This window comes from Microcaecilia unicolor, chromosome 1 (assembly GCF_901765095.1).
Source record: "Microcaecilia unicolor chromosome 1, aMicUni1.1, whole genome shotgun sequence".
Taxonomy (NCBI): Eukaryota; Metazoa; Chordata; class Amphibia; order Gymnophiona; family Siphonopidae; genus Microcaecilia; species Microcaecilia unicolor.
In genome coordinates, this window is record NC_044031.1 from 125185518 (window position 1) to 125209034 (window position 23517).

The 23517-nt window shown below is 43.7% G+C and overlaps 1 protein-coding gene across 1 annotated transcript in view; it reads right to left on the reverse strand.

Annotated features, from left to right (window-relative positions):
• The window catches only part of MINDY3 (MINDY lysine 48 deubiquitinase 3), a 468791-nt gene that overhangs the window by 316526 nt on the left and 128748 nt on the right, over window positions 1-23517 (reverse strand). The window contains exon 6 of the mRNA XM_030199997.1: window positions 17514-17628. Coding sequence (XP_030055857.1) covers window positions 17514-17628 — 115 coding nt within the window. The remainder of the gene's footprint in view (window positions 1-17513; window positions 17629-23517) is intronic.

Consider the following 23517-nt stretch of genomic DNA (forward strand, 5'->3'; position numbering starts at 1 on the left):
TGAGCTCCCAGCCTAGGCTGGATGCATCCATTTTCAACATTTTGTGAGGTGGAGGGACTTAGAATGGTAGTCCCTTTGCCAAATTCTGGTAAAACTGTCCATCACAAGAGTGGCTCCCTGAGTTACATAGTGACATTGACATTCGATAGGTTCCCTGCAGCCTGGTTCAACTGGGAAACTAGGGTCCTCTAGGCCGCTCTCAAATGGAGATGTGCCATGAATGTGACAAGTACAGTGGAGGCCATGTGGCCTAGTAATTTCAACATCTGCCAAACCAGAAGAGCAATACTGATCAATGCATCTGCCCATATGTGAAGTAAGAAGGCTTGGGTTTGAACAGTGTCTAGCAGGGCTTCTATGCATGCCCCAGCTACTTAATAAAATCTGCCCCCCAGTGTTTCATAGTAGATCTCACCTCCTACCCGAATCACATGCTTCAACAGGGATCCTTTCCACAGATAAAGGAAATATCCTACTAACACCAATTCCCAAAGACCAGAAGAAAAAACTAAATGATATATCTAATTATCGTCCAGTGGCATCCATCCCATTGGTAGTCAAGCTGCTGGAAAGCCTGGTAACTAAACAACTTACCAACTACTTGAACAACTTCTCAGTATTGCACACACCAATCTGGCTTCTGTGCCAATCACAGCACCGAAACAGTTCTTTTAACACTCATGACCAAATTTAAACAAATTATTGCAAACGGTAACAATGTTCTTCTTTTACAACTCAACATGTCCAGCGCGTTCGACATGGTTGACCATGGTATCCTATCAAACATTCTTGAATATTTTGGAATTGGAGGTAATGTACTGAATTGGTTTCATAGCTTCCTAACGGCGAAAACATACCAGGTAATATCTGAATCGATTATATCATCGCCATGGAGACCTGAATGTGGTGTGTCACAAGGATCTCCGTTTTCCCCGATCCTTTTTAATTTAATGATGTTACCACTAACCAGATCTTTATCCAACCTAAACCTTAACCCTTATATTTATGCTGACGATGTGACGATATATGTCTCATAAAAATGACTTGTCTGAAATTGTAGATAAAATTAATCTCAGCTTCCAAGCTATGAATTCATGGGTGGATGCATTCCAACTGAAACTCAACGCAGAAAAAACACAATGCCTTATATTATCATCGCAGTATAATAAAATCAACTATACCAATATAAATATACTAAATCACACTCTTCCTGTTGCGGACAACCTGAAACTCTTAGGTGTAACAATCGATCGTAACCTTAGTCTAGATAACCACGTGAAAAATGTTATAAAGAACATGTTTTATGCAATGTGGAGGCTTAGAAAAATAAAACTTTTCTTCCCAAGAGAGACATTCCGCAAACTAGTGCAATCACTGTTATTGAGCCATTTGGATTACTGCAATTCCTTATATGCGGGATGCAAAGCTCAAACCATTAAGAAACTCCAGACTGCCCAGAACACCGCAGCCAAACTGATATTCGGAAAGGTGAAATACTATAGTGCTAAACCCCTTAGAGAAAAATTACACTGGCTTCCACTAAAGGATCGAGTTACATTCAAAATATGCACCTTAGTTCATAAAATTATTTACGGAGATGCCCCATCTTACATGTCAGACCTTATAGATCTACCAGAGAGAAACAACAAAAGTTCATCACGTACTTTCTTAAACCTCCATTATCCCAATTGCAGAGGACTTAAATACAAATCAATACATACATCTAGCTTTTCATACATCTGTACACAACGATGGAATGAATTACCAACCACTATAAGAAAAACACGCAACTTGGTGACCTTCCGGAAACTACTGAAGACTTATTTGTTCAAAAAAGCGTACAAAATGGATTCCTCATAACGATCTGACTCCTAAACTACACCAGACACAATTTTATATTGGAACTCTTATTTTGACTATTTTATTTACACCCTAATTACTAATAATCATACCCTGTCCTGATATCATTATGTTATGTTGTTATCCACCTACCCACTTCTTAATCAACATAATTTTCATATGAACCTTAATAGCAATAATTCTGAAATTCTTCTCCGTTAATATGATTGCCATAATATTCCTATGCACCTTATCTGTTATATATACTCTGATTCTCTATTCCATCAATGTGATTGTAGTTGTATTATATTGTAAGCCACATTGAGCCTACAAATAGGTGGGAAAATGTGGGATATAAATGCAGCAAAATAAATAAATTAAATAAATTATAATCGTACAGGAATGAGATGAGATTTTGCGTAGTAGATAATGAACCCTACTAACACCAGCACTCAAATAGTTCTTCATATTGATTCTTGAGCTTCTTCCTGTGATGTGCTCTTCACTAGACAATCATCTTTGTAGGGAAACACGTGCAGTCTACATAGTGATGCTGCAACTACTGCCAGGCACTTTGTAAATACTCTGGGAGCAGATGTGAAGCCAAAAACAGAACACAATACCAGTAATGGTGTTTCCTTACTTGAAATCTGAAATACATCCTGTGACTGGGATGTATCTGAATGTGGGTGTGAGGGAGTATCTGAATGTGGGTGTGAAGGAGTGAGTGGTATAGCAGCAGGTGTCCCTAGGGACACTCCCTCACTGAAGGTGCAGGTTAGCCACCTTACAGCAGGTGGCATTAAGGCGGTTGTCATGGTCATCGTCGGCGACGTCCATGCCTTGCTTGTCAGTGCCCTGTTCCTCCTTCTAAAATTACCTGCAGTTCCAGTCAGTGACCTGTAGGGTCACTGTAGAGTGGTGGAGGCCAAGCTGGTGATGTCATCAGCACTGAAAACTTCCTAAGCTGGCTTCTGAGAGTGCTCAGGGTTTTAGCAATTATCCTTGATGGGGCCTGGCCTGCATGGGCTCTGTTAGTTCCAACTACTGTTTCTTTGTGATGCCATGGCCTCAAGCTTTGCCTACAGCTTTCTCCTTATGCTGTGTTCCAGTGGAAGTCTGCCTTCAAGACTGGTAGTCCTGAGAGGTAAAGCTTTGCTACAGCTTTCTCCTTATGCTGTGTTCCAGTGGAAGTCTGCCTTCAAGCCTGGTAGTCCTGAGGAGTAAAAGCTTTGCCTACAGCTTTCACCTTTACTTTGGTCCAGTGACGCCTGCCTGCCAAGCCTGTGAGTCCAGAGCCTTACGTGCCTCAGCTTAGTTTCCTGTCACCACAGTGGGTCCTTGGTCGCTGTATGCAGCGAGTAGCTTTGTGCTGTGTTTGGGACTGTGTGGGCTGGATGACGGGGAGTGCTGCAGCTGCAGCGGATGAGGCCACATCTTAAGGAATCTCTGGACAAGGGAGCGGTGCTTGAAGCACGGAGGGGTCCGCATGGGCTGTTCCTGGCCCTTGGTTGCTGTGCTGGGCCGTTTAGTCTTCTCCCTTGGGAGCATCGGCTCAGGTTTGGCTTCTTCACCTTGCTTGCCTTGGGAGCATTGGCTCGGAATTTTTGCTTTATCTTACCTGCCTTAGGAGACATCCCTGGTCTTCAGTGAGCAGTATGGCCCGTTCTTGACTCTACCTGCGGTGCAGGTCCTTAAGAGACTTTTCCCTTTCTCATTTGTTTTACTTTGCTCCACTCTGGTTTTAAGGGAGCTTTCCACGGTTGTTCTGCGGCTCATCTGAGTGTACTGACAGAATGAACCCTTTTCTCAACCACTAGCAGTGTTACCACTGTCAGCCAAGTATTGCCTGTTTGTTTTTGTCCCGCTAGGGTGGGCCCTTTGCCTAGTCTATTGTGTTCTATTGTATGCCATATGTTTGAATTGCTGTGTTAGTATTGAGATGCGCAGCTAGGCTGCTTATGTTTGATTTCCCTATACAGCTAGGCTGTTCTACTTTACCTTAGTCATGTTTTATGTTAGCCGTACTTCAGCTAGGCTGCCTGTTTTCCTTTCTGTGCCATTTGGCTACCCTTTTCGTCTTGTGTTTTTGCTACTAATAAAGCTGCCTCAGTTCATCTCCACTTGTGGTCCAGTCCAGTTCTTGGGAGTACTACTACTACTACTATTTAGCATTTCTATAGTGCTACAAGGCGTACGCAGCGCTGCACAAACATAGAAGAAAGACAGTCCCTGCTCAAAGAGCTTACAATCTAATAGACAAAAAAAATAAATAAAGTAAGCAAATCAAATCAATTAATGTGAACGGGAAGGAAGAGAGGAGGGTAGGTGGAGGCGAGTGGTTACGAGTCAAAAGCAGTGTTAAAGAGGTGGGCTTTCAGTCTAGATTTAAAGGTGGCCAAGGATGGGGCAAGACGTAGGGGCTCAGGAAGTTTATTCCAGGCGTAGGGTGCAGCGAGACAGAAGGCGCGAAGTCTGGAGTTGGCAGTAGCAGAGATGGGAACAGAGTACTCTTAGTTCTGAGGGGACTCGGTCTACCCAGAGGTGGTTGGGTGATTCTCACGGGCCACCTCTGGGCCAAGGGCTCACAAACGTCACAATTTAGCTGCCTGAAAGCAGGTGGCATTAAACTGTCAAAGCAGGACCTGAGTCAGAAGGGCAGGGCTCAGAGGGAAGGAAATGTCCTGAGAATGTAGAACCAGAGAGGCCCCAAAGCATGAGGTCTCCAGGAGAGAGATCCCGAGTTCAGAGATCTCCTAGAGGGAGGCTCCAAGTGGCAGAACTCTCTAAAAAGTGTTGGCTGGACTGCTTTACTTGTGGGGGAGTCCCAGGGAAGCAAGGGGTGGCCCTAGCTAGCAGGTGTACATAAGAAGGAACAGAAGACTGCAAAGGTAAAGGAGTGCCTTCATTTTCTTTTGTCTGCCGGCTATCATTTCCTGATCATTATTACTATTTCTGTCCTGAGAGGTCAGCTGGATATGACCTTTCCCTCCAATCGAGGACTGCCCCCTGGGACCACCCCTGCTACCTGATGGTAGGCTCTGTCCCTATTGGTCTGTGTACCTACTATTCCCTGGGCTTGTGTGAGCCCTTTCTTGACCTCCCCTTTTCCATGAGGCATTCTTCTTCTTGCTTCAGACAGCACTTGTCCTGCTAACCCCCCTTGTAATGAACCTGTTTTTAACCTCGTCCATTCTTTCTCATAAGATATTGAATATTACAGCCACCCAGCTCTGAACTGCTTGCATCTGTTTAACCATTCTCCCACCTCTGCAATAAAGCTACTTCTCTTCAGATTTCTATATCCAAACACTGATACTGCTCTCAGAATTACGGAGTCTCTTGCCTTGGGGCAATACTTCTGAACATCTGACTGTGAGTAAACTATCTATATTTATTCAATAAATGAAATTTCAGAAAATAAAGAGGCTTCAGGTGTGTGCTGATGTGCCGAGTTATACTTCTAGGATAATAAAACTTCACAGATATTACACTTCAAGAGGCCTAAACAGTGACATGGAGGCGTGGCCTAGTATTTAGAAAATTGGTCTTGATATCCAGAGGTGGCTGGTTCAAATCCCACTTCTGCTCCTCATAATCTTGGGCACATCACTTAATCCTCCATTGCCTCAGGTACAAAATTAGATTGTGAGCCCCCGAGGGACAGGGAAATACCCAGAGCTACTACTGAAAAGATGTGAGCAAAATCTAAATAAATAAATAATAAATTTTCAGTGAATGTTATTGGGGTTGCTGAGCAGGGTTGGAAAGAGTCTGTGGCAAGGGAACAGACTGTATTGCTTTAATTATTTCCTACCAATAAAGTTTCCTTTGATTTTGCACTGCAAACTGCCTGTGTCTATGAAATCCTGTAGCCAACTGCCAGTCTACTATCATAGTAGGTATAATCATCCTTTAAGTCTAGAAACCATAGCCAATCACTTTCCTGAATCATGTGGATCAAAGGTGCCCTGGGAAACCATCCAAAACTTTTCTATTGTCAGATATTTGTTCAGGACCCTTAGGTCTAGGATGGGATGGAACCCAAGTATTTCCTAGTCCCCAAGAAAACCAGAGGCGTAAAATCCCTTTCCTTTTTCCCCTGGTGGACCTGGTTTGACCGCAGTGGTCGGAATTTTTGCCAATGAAGGGTATAACCCTACTGGACTATTTTGAAGACTCAAAAGTTGGAGGTTACAAGAGGCCATTTTTGTTGTCAGTGACCTCCAGCACCTTGTCACCAATCAGATTGTCTCCTCAGCATGGAATGTCCACCAGTTTCTCCTGAACCACTGGTTCATGGTAAGACATGCAGCAAAGTGAGAATGCACATACCAGTACCCACAGCGGAGTCTCTGTACACCATATCAAAAGCATTATAGGTTGCCCTGGCTATGTACTTTCTGCATTCCTTCTGCTTGGCTGCTAGCTAGTGGAGCTCAGCAACTTGTTTTGGAAGTAGAGAATCTGCAAACTCCACCACATGACACACTAGGTTTCACAAGTGTATACTCATGTAGAACTGGTAAGATTGTATGCGGGATATGAGCACAACATTCTGGAAAACATTTCTCCCAAAAGATTCCAAAGTCTAAGCATCCCTCCTCCCTAGGGGCACCGAGGCATGGAGCTTCTGTCTTTTTTGAGAGCAGATTCGACTACCATGTAATGGTGAGGAAACTGCTACTTCTCACAGAGAGGGGGAGTCTCCCAATGCTTCTGCTGCACAGCCTGAAGGATGCTGTGCACAGGTACTGTCACAGACTCCTTGGAAAGGGTTTCATAAATAAAGGATGTCTAACATCAGGGATCACCTTCAACTTAAATGGGGCAGACTGAGCCATCTCCCACAAAACAAGTGGTAAAGAAAAGCTCCTTAGGTGGAATAGGATCTGAAGTGAGACCAAGGAACCCCTCCTCTGAAAAGTCTTGGCCGGCTCATCAGGACAGTATCCACTCAGAACATCCGAGTCTGTGTCTGCCTCGCACCAATGGAGTCACTTCCCGACTCTGGGCAGGAGCACCAGGCAACATTGCCTGCTGGGTTCGAAGGAAGCTTCCTACCCTAAGAGGCTGGAAAGCAGCACCATCTCAACCTGCACCATCAACCTGCCCCTTTTGGGCAACACAGTTGAGGCTTGGCCAACAGTCAGGGCATGAGTCTCCAGTGTGCGATGGAGTGTCATTGAAGTTGACACTGATACCCCTGATGCCTTGGCATCACATCAAGCCAGCTCCAGATCTTTCTGTAATATGATCTGGAACTGCTCATTGATAGCAGGCTTCGGTAAAGGCTGGGCCAGTTCCGGTGTGGGGACAGTCTGAGAAGATACTGAGGCTGAATCAGAAGCCTAGTCCCAGTTCTGGGGAAGCTGGCACATCGGTGTCCACTCCAAGGAGGAAGAGCAGCCCTCTTGTCATCAATGCTTCTCAAGTACTGGCAACACAGGTGTCCAGGAGCTCCTGCCACTGTGCTTCCAAGAGGACTGATGCTGACGCCTCTTCTCCTCTGCTCGACATCATGTTCTTGGTGCTGATGAGAACAATGTTGAATCCTTACATGTCCTCAGCATGGGATCAGAGGATGCTCAGTCCCGACAGGCACTACCAATGTTCCACACTGAGGTTGGGAGAGACCACCTCGCTGCCGATACATCCCCAGTTCTGAGGCCTTGGATGCCAAAGTCAATGGACTGGACTTCTGAGAACCAAAACAACTTTTGATGGCACTCTTCTCCATCTATGAAGAGTTTGCATAGAGAAGGTCCCAGACAGGGCAAGTACCAGTTGTTCGGGTCGGTACAGGACATGATCTTGCTGCATCTTGAACACTTTTTAATCCACTGGGAGTTTTCTGGGACATGGTTGGAAAATCAGCTACAGCAAATCAAATGGCTCATTGATTGAAGGAAAAAAGGGAAGAGAATTTAGCCCAGTGGTGTGCTGGAGCAGGCTCTCGAGAGCCGTTTGTTAAGTTTTTAAGAATTTTGGGAGCCAGTTCTCCATGGCTACTTTAACAAATGGATCCCAAAATGTGGGCTTGGGCCCATCCTGAATTCTCTTTTACTTTGCTGGCGAGAGAGAGCCCCCGTTAACAATTTACCAGCACACCCCTGATTTAGCCAACCAGAATGCTCAGACCTCAGGGGGATGACAGAGCAATGGAAAAATTAATGAAACTTAATAAATGCTACAAAAAATTAAAAAAGGAAAAAGAAAAGGCAAGGTCCCGTACCAACTTTCATGAGGAAAAAACATAAACCATTGTAAGGAAGGCCACCAGAAAAGGGGGACTGTATGAGGAGCAACTGAAACAGCATCCTCACAACTTCACAGAAAAAAAAAGTCAACTGTCTTTGTCCTGCACGACAGTTGCAAACGGGAAGGTATGCATACAAAGCAGCTGCTCCAAAAAAGTTTCTGGTAACTGAACGCTGGGGAGCAAGCCTTTGCCAGGCTTCTTCAGATGACGTCACCCATATATGTGCTTCATATGTTTCAGTTGTCCTCAGAGAAAGTGTAAGTATGTCTAGACACTGGTAAACCTAAAGTTGAGATTAAAAACTGCTCAAGTTTCACAATGCAAGAGCCAGAGACTTAAGATTTAGGTAAACACAGTCCATTGGTTAGTGATTATTGCTGGAAATATGTGAAGCCTGTATAGTGGTACAATTAGTAGCCTTTTATGAGTAGGAAACCAGTTCTTTTGTGGCCAATAATTTTAGAGCTTTGCCTTTGCTTAACGTTTGTGCAAGGTTTGTGTTATGAGCGTGTGGTGGTGTGCACATTTAAGATAAGTGATTGGTTATTACCAGCATGGGTTAGTCTGCAATGTTATTGGCTTGTGTGAGAGAGTGCAGCCACAGCTTGATTGTTTTTTGGGGGGTTTTTGGTAGGGCTCAGTAATGTGAATGAAACTTGGAATGGATAGTGTAACTGTATTTTATTAGAGGAATCAACTCAGTTATAGTCACACTGGGTTGCATTTTCACAGTGCACTATTAGGGAGAACAAAAATGATGAAGTTGAGCAATTTATGAGCAGCTGATTTCATTGGCAAATTCACACAGAAACACAGAAAAACGTAGGAAGATAAAGACCATATGGCCTATCCAGTCTGCCCATCCATGCCATCTACTCTATTACTCTCCCTTAGAGATCCTATGTACTTGTCCCCAGCTCTCTTGAATTTAGACACCATTTTCACCTCCACCCTTCCACAAGGCAGCTGTTCCATGAATTTACCACCATTTCCGTGAAGAAGTATTTTCTCAGGTTTCTTCATCCTATGCCCCCTCATTAGCTTCATTAGAAAGACTCACCTCCTGTGCATTTATGCTGAAAAGGTATTTAAATATCTCTATCATATACCCCCTCTCCCACCTTTCTTCCAGATTTTTAAGTCCCTGTACGCTTTATGACGAAGACCACTTACCATTTTAGCAGCCGCCTTCTGGACTGATTCCATCTTGTTTATATCTGTTTGAAGGTGCAGTTTCCAGAATTATACAGTGGTGGAAATAAGTATTTGATCCCTTGCTGATTTTGTAAGTTTGCCCACTGACAAAGACATGAGCAGCCCATAATTGAAGGGTAGGTTATTGGTAACAGTGAGAGATAGCACATCACAAATTAAATCCGGAAAATCACATTGTGGAAAGTATATGAATTTATTTGCATTCTGCAGAGGGAAATAAGTATTTGATCCCCCACCAACCAGTAAGAGATCTGGCCCCTACAGACCAGGTAGATGCTCCAAATCAACTCGTTACCTGCATGACAGACAGCTGTCGGCAATGGTCACCTGTATGAAAGACACCTGTCCACAGACTCAGTGAATCAGCCAGACTCTAACCTCTACAAAATGGTCAAGAGCAAGGAGCTGTCTAAGGATGTCAGGGACAAGATCATACACCTGCACAAGGCTGGAATGGGCTACAAAACCATCAGTAAGACGCTGGGCGAGAAGGAGACAACTGTTGGTGCCATAGTAAGAAAATGGAAGAAGTACAAAATGACTGTCAATCGACAAAGATCTGGGGCTCCACGCAAAATCTCACCTCGTGGGGTATCCTTGATCATGAGGAAGGTTAGAAATCAGCCTACAACTACAAGGGGGGAACTTGTCAATGATCTCAAGGCAGCTGGGACCACTTTCACCACGAAAACCATTGGTAACACATTACGACATAACGGATTGCAATCCTGCAGTGCCCGCAAGGTCCCCCTGCTCCGGAAGGCACATGTGACGGCCCGCTTGAAGTTGCCAGTGAACACCTGGATGATGCCGAGAGTGATTGGGAGAAGGTGCTAGTGGGTCAGATGAGACAAAAATTGAGCTCTTTGGCATGAACTCAACTCGCCGTGTTTGGAGGAAGAGAAATGCTGCCTATGACCCAAGAACAACGTCCCCACTGTCAAGCATGGAGGTGGAAATGTTATGTTTTGGGGGTGTTTCTCTGCTAAGGGCACAGACTACTTCACGCATCAATGGGAGAATGGATGGGGCCATGTACCGTACAATTCTGAGTGACAACCTCCTTCCCTCCGCCAGGGCCTTAAAATGGGTCGTGGCGGGGTCTTCCAGCACGACAATGACCCAAAACATACAGCCAAGGCAACAAAGGAGTGGCTCAGGAAGAAGCACATTAGGGTCATGGAGTGGCCTAGCCAGTCACCAGACCTTAATCCCATTGAAAACTTATGGAGGGAGCTGAAGCTGGCGAGTTGCCAAGCGACAGCCCAGAACTCTTAATGATTTAGAGATGATCTGCAAAGAGGAGTGGACCAAAATTCCTCCTGACATGTGTGCAACCTCATCATCAACTACAGAAGACGTCTGACCGCTGTGCTTGCCACAAGGGTTTTGCCACCAAGTATTAGGTCTTGTTTGCCAGAGGGATTAAATACTTATTTCCCTCTGCAGAATGGCAAATAAATTCATATACTTTCCACAATGTGATTTTCCGGATTTAATTGTGTGATGTGCTATCTCTCACTGTTACCAATAACCTACCCTTCAATTATGGGCTGCTCATGTCTTGTCAGTGGGCAAACTTACAAAATCAGCAAGGGATCAAATACTTATTTCCACCACTGTATACAATATTCCTAAACGAGGTCTCACCAGAGTCTTATACAGGGGCATCACACCTACTTTTTCTTATTGGCCCATTCCTCTCCCTATGCACCCAAGCAACCTTCTAGTTTTCGCCATCAACTTTTCTGTTTTGACCATCTTAAGATCATACATATGATCTTTCGTTCACAAAAGTTCTTCACCCCCTAAACTGTAGTGTTCCCAAGGATTTTTGCAGCCCAAATTAATTCTCCGGCCTCAATGTCCATCCTCATGTTATCCACCCTATGATACTGTGAGCGAGGGTTCAGGATGTGCCTTCACAATAACACAGCTAGATAACATTGTAAATGTGAAAAATAAGGGCTTTATTAAACTTAATCTGAGGCCTGTTACTTCACAGGCCCAGGAATAAAGGTAAAGACTCTTTATTTCAGAGAACAGCATCTTAACTATGGCCATGGCTGACAGGGCCCAAAACACAGTCTGTAACTTGTGATTGCCATGCCCCAAACACAGTCTGTAAGTTTCTGTTCTCTCTCTGTGGGTTTCCAGGGCTAGCCCCAAACAGTCTTCAGAACAAGGCTTACAAGTCTTCAAATCAAAAGTGGGCTTACTTCAGCCAGGTCACAGTAGTTAGACATATGTCATAAAGGCGTATGCTGATGCTTCACTTCAACCTTCCCTGGGCCTCCTTAACCCCACTCTGGCCCTGCTTTAATACTTCCTAGTTCTAGTCCTTTTGACTCCACACCACCCATCTCACGTCCTCCCTGGGCGGGACTAGTAGGTTTAAAGTATCTCAGACAGAGGGACTATTCTTAAGGATAAGGAGCACTGTTCTATAAACCCCTCACATACCCTCCACCTCAGCTCGGCTCTGCCTGGTTGAGTGCATGCCATATCAGGGTCCATCTACTGAGACAAAAAGTCAGAATTAGTATGCTCTTGGCCCACCCGATATTTCACCCAAAAGCTAAAGGGCTGGAGGCAAAGGAACCAATGCATGATACGTGGATTTTAGTCTTTATATCGAGACATCCACTGAATGGGGGTTTGATGGTCAGTGACCAGCAGGAAGTATCACCCCAACAAATACTATAGAACGTTTCAAGGGTCCACTTGACAGCTTCCTTCTCAATTGCCACATAATTTTTCTCTCAGAAACAGCTTCCGGCCAATGTACGCCACTGGGTGCGGCCCCAAGTCTAACCTCTGACACATTGGTCTGCACGATGAAGGGCCAGCTGAAGTCCAGACACACCAGCACTTGCTCTGTCAAATATCCCTCTTCAGGTTTTGGAAGGCAATCTCCAGCTCTTCAGTCCATTATACCTTTTCTGGAGCCTTCATCTGCAGGATGCAGGTTAGTGGTTCTGCTTTCTCAGCAAACCCTGTAATAAACTGGTGGTAACAACCAATGAGCCCGAGGAAGGCTCGCACTTGTTTCTTCATCTGGAGTACTGGTACCTGGGTGATTTCCTCTACTTTCCAGATCTGGGGTCTCACTTGTCCTCTCCTGATCGAGTATCCTAGGTATTGGACCTCTTGTCTACCCAAGAAACATTTCTTTGGGTTCACTGTCAGTCCAGCAGTCGATAAACTATCTAGTACTGCTTCTACCTGGATAATATGCATTCTCCAATATCACCATAAATGACTATGTTGTCTAAGTAGGCAGCAGCATAACTGCCATGTAATTTAAAGAGGCAGTCCAAGAGGTGCTGGAAGGTAGCTGGCGCTCCGTGAAGCACAACGATAAACATTAACTCGAACAAACCCTGAGGTGCTGAAAGGCTGTCTTCGCCTTGGCAGCTGGGGTGCGGGATGCTTGCCAATATCCCTTGGTCAGGTCCAGGATCGAAATGATCAGCCCCTTCCAGTTACTCAATGTGTTTCATCCACTGTTGGCATTGGTAGGCCTCTAGTTTAGAGCCAGTGTTCACCTGCCCAAAATCAATACAAAACCAGATGCCCCATCCAGCTTTGGAAGCAGCACAATGGAGATGATCAATTACTGGTTAGTTCCTCAATGCTATCCAGTTTCCAGCATTCAGTGACTCTTTTTTCCACAGGCCTGTTGCCAGGCTTCTGGGATTCAATAGGAACATTGACAGACCTACCATTCCAAGCTCAGTGATAATATCATGAGTTGCAAGGTGAGTGCAGCCTGGCACTATGGAAAACACAATGGATTCTGGTGTACCAACTGCCTAGGTCAGCCTTCTGGGAGACAGAAAGTTGGCTGTCAAAGGAACTTGCAGGGGCCGGGACTAAGACCTCTGGCCCAAAGTCTTACTTCTGACCAAGGTTGCAGTCATAGGGACTTATTTAGCAATTTGAGATGGAAAATTTTCGACTTGTCCCACTTCATAATTTCATTGGGTCCCTGCCACTTGCATAAGGAGGGTAAGAGACTAAAACTCTGTTCCATGGCTGACAGGTTCACTGTTCTTGCCTTCTGGTTGTAGTGTTCAGGCTTGACTCGCTTGAGCATTTTCCAAGCAGAGCTTGGCTGCCTCCCAGCTTTCTTCTGCTCTCCTGCAAGGGTGGAATAATTTCTTCACAGTCTATGAACCCCAAAGGGAGAGATAAATCCAAATAAAGTCTAATAAACAAAATCAATCCCATAGAAATGTTTTTTTGCTATACATAAATAGATGCTACAAGAGACTGCCAACAAATACACAACCAAAATATATGTAGAGGGGAATGATAGAAGTCAGTATAGGCTGTACCAACAGCTGAGCTCAATTTCAGTAAGAACTGCCAACAACTCCTGCATAGTGAGCACATATTTGGCCAAGTTTCTTCTTGGGCTGGGTTCCTCTTCCCAAGCTTCCAGAACCACATCCAGGATTCCCTTTAGGTTTCCTCCCATATAACAGTTTCAATGGAAATGAATCCTGTCCAACTCTGGGGAAGGGCACCTCCCGGATCACAAACAGTACATACGGTAGGGAGAATCCATTTCTCCAGTCTTCTGCCACAAACTTATTCAGCATTCGGTTTTAGATTCTTATTAAATCATTCAACCAGACCATCTGTCTCTGGATGATAAACGGATGTCTGCAAGGTCTTCACTTTTAACAGGGCACACACTTGCTTCTTGACTCTGAACATAAAGGTAGTGCTGAAAGGTTCACTGTTCTGCCTTCTGGTTGTAGGTTCAGGCTTGACTCGCTTGAGCAGTTGGTTTCAGTATACAAGTCAGGGTCCTGCAGGCGGGAAGATCTCAGGAACGCCTCCTCCTCCTTCTTTGGGTCAGCCACCAGGTGGGCCCAGATTGCGTGGAAATTTGGAAAATTTGGAAAATCCCTGCCCGAAACTTCTGAGTAAGGAAGCCAAGGAGAGACTGCTACTTCTAGCTGAGCTTGCCTTACAGGTGTTTTAAAGGATACTTGAGATGTTGATACTTGAGATGTAGGGTACTGCCTCTGGTCACTATATACACGTATTAGGGTCACAGTCTGCTCATAATTCAATTGAAGACTGTTGAGAATCTGTCCATGAACAAGGGTCTTGACACTACCAAGTACACTAGTGCTTGGTATGGGTGTCCTTCTAGTTCAACTTGTAATACACAATTCCTGCTTTCTGGATGGAAAGCTTCCACAAAATTGCAGTTGTGTGTGGAAAGCAAATTCACATCCATGGCATCTTCAGCTAGATCCTGGCAGTCCCTAGCTGTATGAATTCTTCCCCCACATCTGAAACAGGTAGAGGAGTAAGGATCCCACAACTGGGCTAAGGGTGCACAGTGCATTCATGGGGACAAAGGCTTCCATTGCTCCAACCCTGATCCCTTTGGTTGTCCAGTCCAACCTTTTCTCTTTTCCTCCCAGGACTTCCAGCCCATTTCTAGAGTTCAGACTCTATTTGTGCTTGGCTTTGGCCATTTCTAAAGCACTCTCTGGGGTCATTTTAGGGTGCTAATTCACCTATTGTTTCATAGACGGGGTAACCCTTCAAGGACTCCAGGAGGTTGACTCTTCTGATCTCTGGGCCTGTCTTGCCTTCTGGTTGCAGCCATCTCCAGGCCACCTCCTTTAGTAGGTAGAAGAAACTCTGGAGGTTTTCTTTAACTTGAAGGGACCACTTCCAGAACGCTGCCAGTAGGCCTCTGGGGTGCATGGCGGCTTTTACTTCTTTGAATGCCATCTGGCTGCTACCAGTCAGCAAATTCCCCAGATAAGCTATCCATGATGCTTCTGGCCATCCAGCAAGGCGGGCAGTTCTTTCGTAATTGGTCAGAAAATAGTCCAAGCTGTCCTCTGGTACCATCTTCAGTAACACTGGAACCGGAGGGTGCAACCTAGGAGACTCCAAGGCTTGTGTCACCATGGTCAGGGAGCTTTGTTGGGCTTCCAGAGATCTTTGAGAGGCTTGCTGCTTCTGGCCTTCCACTAAGGCCTGGAGTAGCCTTTCCAGGTTTTGCTGTAGCAGCCTCGCCCAGAAACAAGCACTGTGTGAGGAAAACAAAAAGACCTACCTGTTTGGCACTAACTATACACCCCCCTCTAACTAGGACAGGGCTAACCCCTTTTGGCCAATGTCCCAGCATTTTATTGTTGATAGGCCCAGAGACCCAGAGGTCAAGGATCCAACTTCTTCAGACATGGTAAGTTTCAAATCACACCACTCTCACTACATGTGATACTATAAGCGAGGGTTGAGGTTGGGTCTTCACAATAACACAGCCGGAGAAGGATGTAAACATGAAATAAGGGCTTTATTAAACGCCAATCTGAGGCCTATTACTTCACAGTCACAGGAACAAAGTCTCTCTTTGTCAGAGAACAGTGTCTTAACCAGGGCCGAAGCTGACAGGGCCCAAAACACACAGTCTGTAGCTTGTGATTGCCATGCCCCAAACACAGTCTGTAAGTTTCTGCTCTCATTCTCTCTGGGTTTCCAGGTCTAGCCCCACCCAGACCTCAAAACAAGGCTTATAAGTCTTAAAATCAAAAGTTGGATTGTCTTAGTCAGGTCACAGTAGCTAGACATATGTCATAAAGGCACATGCGGGTGCTTCACCTCTTCCTTCCCTGGGCCTCCTTAACCCCCCCTCTGGCCCTGCCTTCTATACTTCCTGGTTCCTGTCCTTTCAGCTCCACCCCTCCAGTCTTACGTTTTCCTTGGGCAGGCCTAGAAGGTTTAAGGTGGCTCAGACTACCTGTGGGACTATTCTCAAGGGTGACGGGCAGTGTTCTATAAATCCCCTCACACATCCCATCAGGGGTATCTACCCTATGGCAGATTGTGGCATCACCCGCAAAGAGGCAAACCTTATCAGACAGCCCTTCAGCAATATCAATTACAAAAATGTTAAAAAGAACTGGCCCAAGAACCAAACCATGTGGCACATCACTGATAATATCCTTTTCTTCAGAACAAGCTCCATTTACCACTACCCTCTGTCGCTTTCCACTCAACCAGTTCCCAATCCAGTCAATCACTTTAAGGCCCATACTGATGGTACTCAGTTTATATATTAGTCATCTACCCAGAACCGTGTCAAAGGCTTTGCTAAAATCTAAATACACCACATCTAGCGCTCTCCCTTGATCCAACTCTCTGGGCACCCAGTCAAAGAAATTAATCACTCTCTAGTCACCCAATCAAAGAAATGAATCAGATTTGTTTGACAAGACCTGCCTCTAGTAAAACCATGTTACCTCGGGTCCTATAATCCACTGGATTTCAAAAACGTTACTATTCTCTGTTTTAAAAGCATCTCCACTAGTTTACTTACTACATAAGTCAGACTTACTGGCCTGTAGTTCCAAACTTCTTCCTTGCTTCCGCTTTTGTGGAGAGGAACCACATTTGCACTTCTCCAGTTCTCCGGGACCACTCCCAACTCCAGGGAAGCATTGAGGTCAGCCAGTAGAGCTGCTAGAACTTCCCTAAGTTCCTTCAGTACCCTCGCATGTATACCATCTAGCCCCATTGCTTTGTCCACATTTAGTTTAGCCAGCTCCTCACGAACACAGACCTCTGAAAATTGTTTAGGGACTACCACCCCTCTATTCTTATTTCTGTTTGTCTTCTGTGGTCCTGCACCCGGCTCCAGAGACTGTGGTCAGTGTCCCCTTAACTGATTGATCTCCCTTTCACATTTAATTCAGATTTCACAGCAGTTTTATTTCTATGGATGGTACAATGGATGTAGTGGGCAAGCAAATTCAATAGGGATATACTGAAAACATGGCCTGTTTCCAGCCCTCAAGAACTGAACTTGGAGAAGCCTGCACTAAACAAGGAAAATCTTAAGTATAACCTGGCAAACTTGAGTACATTTGATTCTTCTAAATCTCATGTAAATGGCCAGCTCTGCATTGAGGTCTAAAAATATAAAGCTGTTGAACTTTTGAAGAACTTGTCAGTTCAAAAACAAGGATAACTTCTTCCTGTTGGAGCAACCCATAGTCACCAAAGAGTAGAAGCAAGATGGAGAGAGAGGGATCAGCCCAAGTGAAAGTTTTCTTTTTGGTCATCTTTCAGTTAAGAGAATGCAATTTATACAAAGGAAGTGGGATGGAGAAGAAATTGACTAACATAAGCTGGAAGAAATGTAGTCATGTCTACAAACCTTTGTAAGAATCACAGAGTACAGGAAAAGCAATACTCCAAATTTATCTGTCCAGATTGAGAACCGATTCCAAACCGCATCCTTGAGTTCAGCAAAACTCCTGAATATACTTTTCCTGGAAGAAAAAACAATGAGAAGTACAAGGTCGGGTGCAAGGCTACTGTATTTTCCAATTGTATTCAGTCAAAAACTGAGGGAAAAAGGGAGCTGTATTTACTAGAACTTGAAAAACTAACAGTTATTTATTTTCATCTGATACAATGATTGCCTTGCAGGGGTTTCTTGTTAATTTGACAACAGTTTGCATTGAGTTTCAAAAAGAACTATACAAAGTTTTTCTCTGCATAACTGTATCAAAACTGGACCAATCTCAATAAACTTTGGGACATATCATCCTGAATAAATCTGCAGTAAGTCTACACTTACACTGCCCACCTCACCTAAATGATGTCACTTCACTACCTGGTTCTTCAACTGTCATGATGCTTTCTTCAGTGCGAACTGATCGAGCCCTGCAGCTTCCTGACCGGTGATCAGTTAAGCAGAGATGTAGTTGGGAGGGGGGCGCAGAGGGCGCAGTCACTCCCCAAAACAAAATTTTAAAAAATGGGGCCTATGTGCCATAGCTTAGTCTTCCCCAGACCCTCAAGGAACTGCAAACTTAGCTTCCCCTCCCTGTCCCTCACTGGTTCACATTGGTGCCTTGGTTGAGAACAAAATGAAGCTGCGAACAGGGTCATTATAGTTCTATGTGCGCCACTGCTGGTTTCCCTCTTCCTCTGCCCGCCGCAAAACAGGAAGCTACATCATGGGAGGGCGAAGGAGGGAAACCGGCAGCAGCCGGCGCACATAGAGCTATGACCCTGAGCAGCTTCATTTTGTTCTCAGCCAAGGCACCAGGCAGGCAGTGGGGCGAACCAGTGACTGAGCAACAGGGCAGGGAAACTAAGCTAAGCTTGCAGTTCTTTCTTCCATGCCTCCGCAGACCTGTCAGTGAGTGACCAGGAGGGAGTGGAAAGCAAGAGAGTGAGAGAGATTTGGCCAATTAAGGAGGCAAGATTGAGAACAGGAGATGACATGTGTTGTTGGTAGCATTTTAATTTAATTACTTATATTTTCAAACTTGCCAGCTTGTTCAGCTTATGGATGTACACAGAGGAAGTATAATAACAGAATAACGTTTCATAGGTAGAGCAGTAATTTGTTATAAATCGTAATCAGTGTGTCATTTGGAGGGGCTGGTTATAGGGACACCCTAGCACGTGTTATATTCGTGCAGATATTTGTTTTCCCGGTAAAGGGCCACTAAAACAGACATTGTATTATGAGAATCAGGATTAAACATTCAGAATTTCTATTTATTTATTTACTTATGGCAGTTATATCCCACATTAAACATGAATTAGGTTGAAACCTGGGAGCATTTACATTTTTTTTCCCTGTGCCTAGATCAAAAGAGAAAGATGGCTTGTTGGAACTTGCTCCTTTTGTTTTGTGGAATGCAGTGGTATGTTATAAACATGCACTTAATATTGCTTATTATTACTATTTAAAAGAGAGATATTTAAAAATGAGGGCAGAGCTACCTTCATGCAAAAGTCCAGAGTTAGTCTAAATGTGCATTTTCCAGTTCTGTGGTTCCAGTCTGGATGTAAAAGGCATGTGGGTTTTGGTTTTTTTGGGGAGGTGTGTGTGTGTGTGTGGGGGGGGGGGGGGGGGGGTTACTCTTTGTCTCCCAGATGTGTGTTTGTATATAGAGGAGTCCTGGAAATAATGGCTAAGCAAAAGCATCAATAGAACAGTTGCAGCTGAATGACATTTGTGTTTTCCAAGTTGTAATGCACAGCTTGATGGGATGTCCTTTTTATAAGACCAAAGTAAATAATTTCTTAGCTTTTTGTTTAAAAATTAAGTAAGGAAGAACAAATCTATTATTCTGTTTTATTCCCCCCCCCCCCCCCCCCCACTTTTCTCTTCTCTGCATTTATATCCACCCATTTGATTTTACTGTCATTCTCTCTCTCACCTTCTAGTCCTTAGTCTTCTTTTCACAGATTTGTCTCATCAACCAACTGGCTTTTCCCATCTCCCTCATTCTGTCTCCAGCACTCCCTTTGTCCCTCAGTTTCTCACCTTCCTCTATCCCCTCCCTTCTTTCACCCACTTCCTTACTCAGTCATTCCCATCCTCTACTCATCCTATTAGGCCTCATCTACCCTCACCTTCCTCATTCTTTCAACAACCCCAGCTCCATCCGTGACTCTTCTTCCTTCCCTTGTCTCCAGGCCATACTTCCATCTGTTACCCAATACCCCATGTCCTATTCTCTTTTATAATCTTTTAACCCCATTTCCATCCTCAGTCAACCCCTTCAGAGACCCATCCCCTTCCTCGCATACTGGTAACCATGATTTGACTATTAATGTTTTTAATAGGTTGCCTCATGGCCACCAGGTTTCAGATTTGCAGTCTTTTAGTTTATCTCCTCTCCTAGTGACGCACAGGTTTTCCTACCAATGCACAGCCTTTTTCCTAATGATGCACGGTAAAGGGGAAAGGGAATGGGACTTATATACCGCCTTTCTGTGGTTTTTCCAACTACATTCAAAGCAGTTTACATATTATATTAAATACCTTTACCGTAGAAAATTTAACGGGTGGCCAGGAGCTGCCGGTACTGCCTAGAATGACAGCTGAAACAGTGGAGGGAAGAAATCTGTGGGCATCACACTACAGACATTTTCTGTTAAATTGCTCTTGATGCCTCTATACCACACCAATGTAAATATATTTGCCATTCCCGTTTTCCAGATTGCCCCAAATTGCCTCTTTCTTATCCTGTAGGTCCTTCACTCGTGTGGCTTTAATATTATCTTTAACATATAATGCCACTACCCCTCCTTTTATTCCTACCAGGTCTTTCCTGAACAGATTATAACCCGGTATAACTATATTCCAGATATGGCTCTCTGTGAACCATGTCTATGTGATTACCATAAATCCAAATCAGCCTATTTCATTACAGCCTCAAGATCTAAAACCTTATTTCCCATACTTCTGGCATTAGTATATACTCCTTTCCAGACGTTGCCCTTTTTTCCCATTTGTGTAGAGGTATTTAATGTTTCACTTACCTGTAGGCTTGTACTTACCTGAGGGCTTTAATCATCCTGCCCCAATGATTCTAATTTAAAGCTCTCTTCAGTAGGTTAATCAGTCTGCTACTGTAGACACTTCATCCCTTCTTTAATAGATGGATACCATCACTGCTCAGCAGCCCTTGGAAAAGCACCCATGGTCCAGGAAGCCAAAATGCTCTTGATGACACCATTTGCACAGCCACATATTCATCTCCAAGATGCAAGCTTCTCTATCTTGGCCTTTACACTCAACAAGGAGGATTGACAAGAACACCACCTGTGTACCTGTATGCTTCACCTTCTCTCCTAGAGCCATGAAGTCACTTTTGAAATATATTTGGAGGGGTACCTGGCAATATCATTTGTGCCAATGAAAAAAAGAAGATTGCCCCCAAAGCACAACACAAGAACAAAGAAAAACAATTGGGGGAGACCAATGAAAATCTAACCTAGGGAAACAATTTATTGACAACACTAAAAATATGTAAGATACAAAGGCTGATAAGTCCAAAATATCAAGAAGACTGGACTCAACGCAGTCCTGTGTTTCGGCATGGCAAGCGCCTGCCTCAGGAGTCAGATATTCCAATCTAGTTGACAATGGGAAATTGTTAGCCAGTGAATGGCAGTACAGAGATATAAGCCAATAGGTCACACTATAACAAAACTATAACACCATCAAAATAATGAAACAAAGTGTAGAAATGCGATCGTTTGTGTGTTAAAAAAGACAGCATAAAAGACTTATAACTTATTAGCCGATATGCCTGTACTGCCATTCACTGGCTAACAAAGCATTTTTGGACTCTGTATAGATGTTTGCTTTTATATGACCATGCTTCCGATACATGTGATCTGTTTGGTGACTTAATAAAAATATTCAAACATAAAAAAGTATTTTCATGTAATTTCATTAAGTGTCCCCTGGTCTTTGTACATATTGAAAGAGTGAAAATTTATTCTATGGCACTCAAAATTTTGTAGAGCTCAATTATTCTTTTTATTCTATTCTATTTTTGCTTTATATACTGTCAGCTTTCCCGAAGGATTTAAAGCAGATTACAAAAAGAGAGTAACTTACTTATCTAAGGGGAAGACTACAACAAAAATTTTACAACAGAAGTAATTCTGTATCCCATACACCTAGTTAAAAAAAACAAAAACATTCATACCATATATTCAAAGTACTGTCAGTAAAACAAAAATGTATTTAAAGCTTTCTTAAAAGCTTAATATGATGATTGAGATCTAATTTCCTGAGGAAGCTCATTCCATGTTTCTAAGATGAAGATCCCTAACCTCATTAGCCTTTCCTTATATGGGAGGAATTCCATCCCCTTCCATCATTTTGGTCGCTCTTCTTTGAACCTTTTCGAATTCTGCTATATCTTTATTGAGATACAGCGACCAGAACTGAATGCAATACTCAAGGTGAGGTTGTACCATGGAGCAATAAAAAGGCATTATAATATTCTTGGTGTTGTTTTGCACCCTTTTCCTAATAATTTCTAGCATCCTGTTTGATTTTTTGGCCACCGCCACTGCAAACTGGACAGAAGATTTCAGCATATTGTCAACAATGACACCTAGATCTTTTTCTTGAGTGCTGACTCCTAAGGTGTACCTTGCATCAGGTAACAATGATTCAGATTATTCTTCCCAATGTGCATCACTTTGTATTTGTCCACATTAAATTTCATCTGGATGCCCAGTCTTCCAGGCTCCTAAGGTGTTCCTGTAATTTTTCAAAGTTCGCAAGTGTTTTGAAAACTTTGAATAAGTTTGAGTCATCTGCAAATTTAATCAACTCACTCATCACTCCAATTTGCAGATCATTTATAAATAAGTTAAATAGCGGTCCCAGTACAAATCCCTGCGGCACTCCACTATTCACCCTCCCCACTGAGAAAAAAAGGCCATTTAACTTTGCCCTCTGTTTTCTGTCCAATAACCAATTCCTAATCTACAGAAGGACATTGCCTCATATCCCATGACTTTTAATTTTCTCAGGAGTCTCTCATGAGGAATTTTGTCAAAAGCTTTCTGAAAATCAAGATACACTACCATCAACCGGCTCACCTTTACCCACATCACGCCTTCAAAGAAATTAAGCAAATTGGTGAGGCAAGCCTTCCTTTGGCTGAACCCGTGTAGACTCTGACCCATTAAACCATGTTTGCCTATGTGTTCCGTAATTTTATTCTTTATAATAGTTTCCACTATTTTGCCCGGAACTGAGATTAGGCTTACAAGTCTGTAATTTCCTGGATCACCCCTGGAACTCTTTTTTAAAAATCAGCATTACAATGGCCACACAGGAGCAGCTTCCTTAATTTTAAATGCTTATTTCTTCTCATTATAAAATTTAAATGATTTTGGTCAAAATAATATCCAAACTATTTCAGATAAACTGTAGAGTTATTGCTTTAATTTTTTCTTTCATTTTTGCACAAGTAACATAATTTAGTTATACCAAAGTACTGATAAAATTAAAAAGCTTCCATTTTCTTTCGTACCAGGCTGTACCACTTCATTTATTCTGTTTTCAAATATTATGTGCAGTACAGAAATAGCTCACCATTTAACTGCCAGATATGCAGGGCTTTTTCTGTGCCAGTACACACCGGTACGGTGTAGTGGCACCTTTTTTTCCCTGGCAAGTGCTGCACACTTCCTCTCAGCTCCCCTCTTCCCTCCTTACTTTTTTTTTTGTGAATCGGCAGCGCAGTGCAGCGATTAAGAGAGGCTGCCAACATCGAGGCTTTCCCTCTGCGAGTCCTGCCTATGCAGTTGAAACAAAGTAGGCAAAACTCACAGAAGGAAGGCCCTGATGCTGGCAGCCTCTCTTAATCGCAGCACTGGTT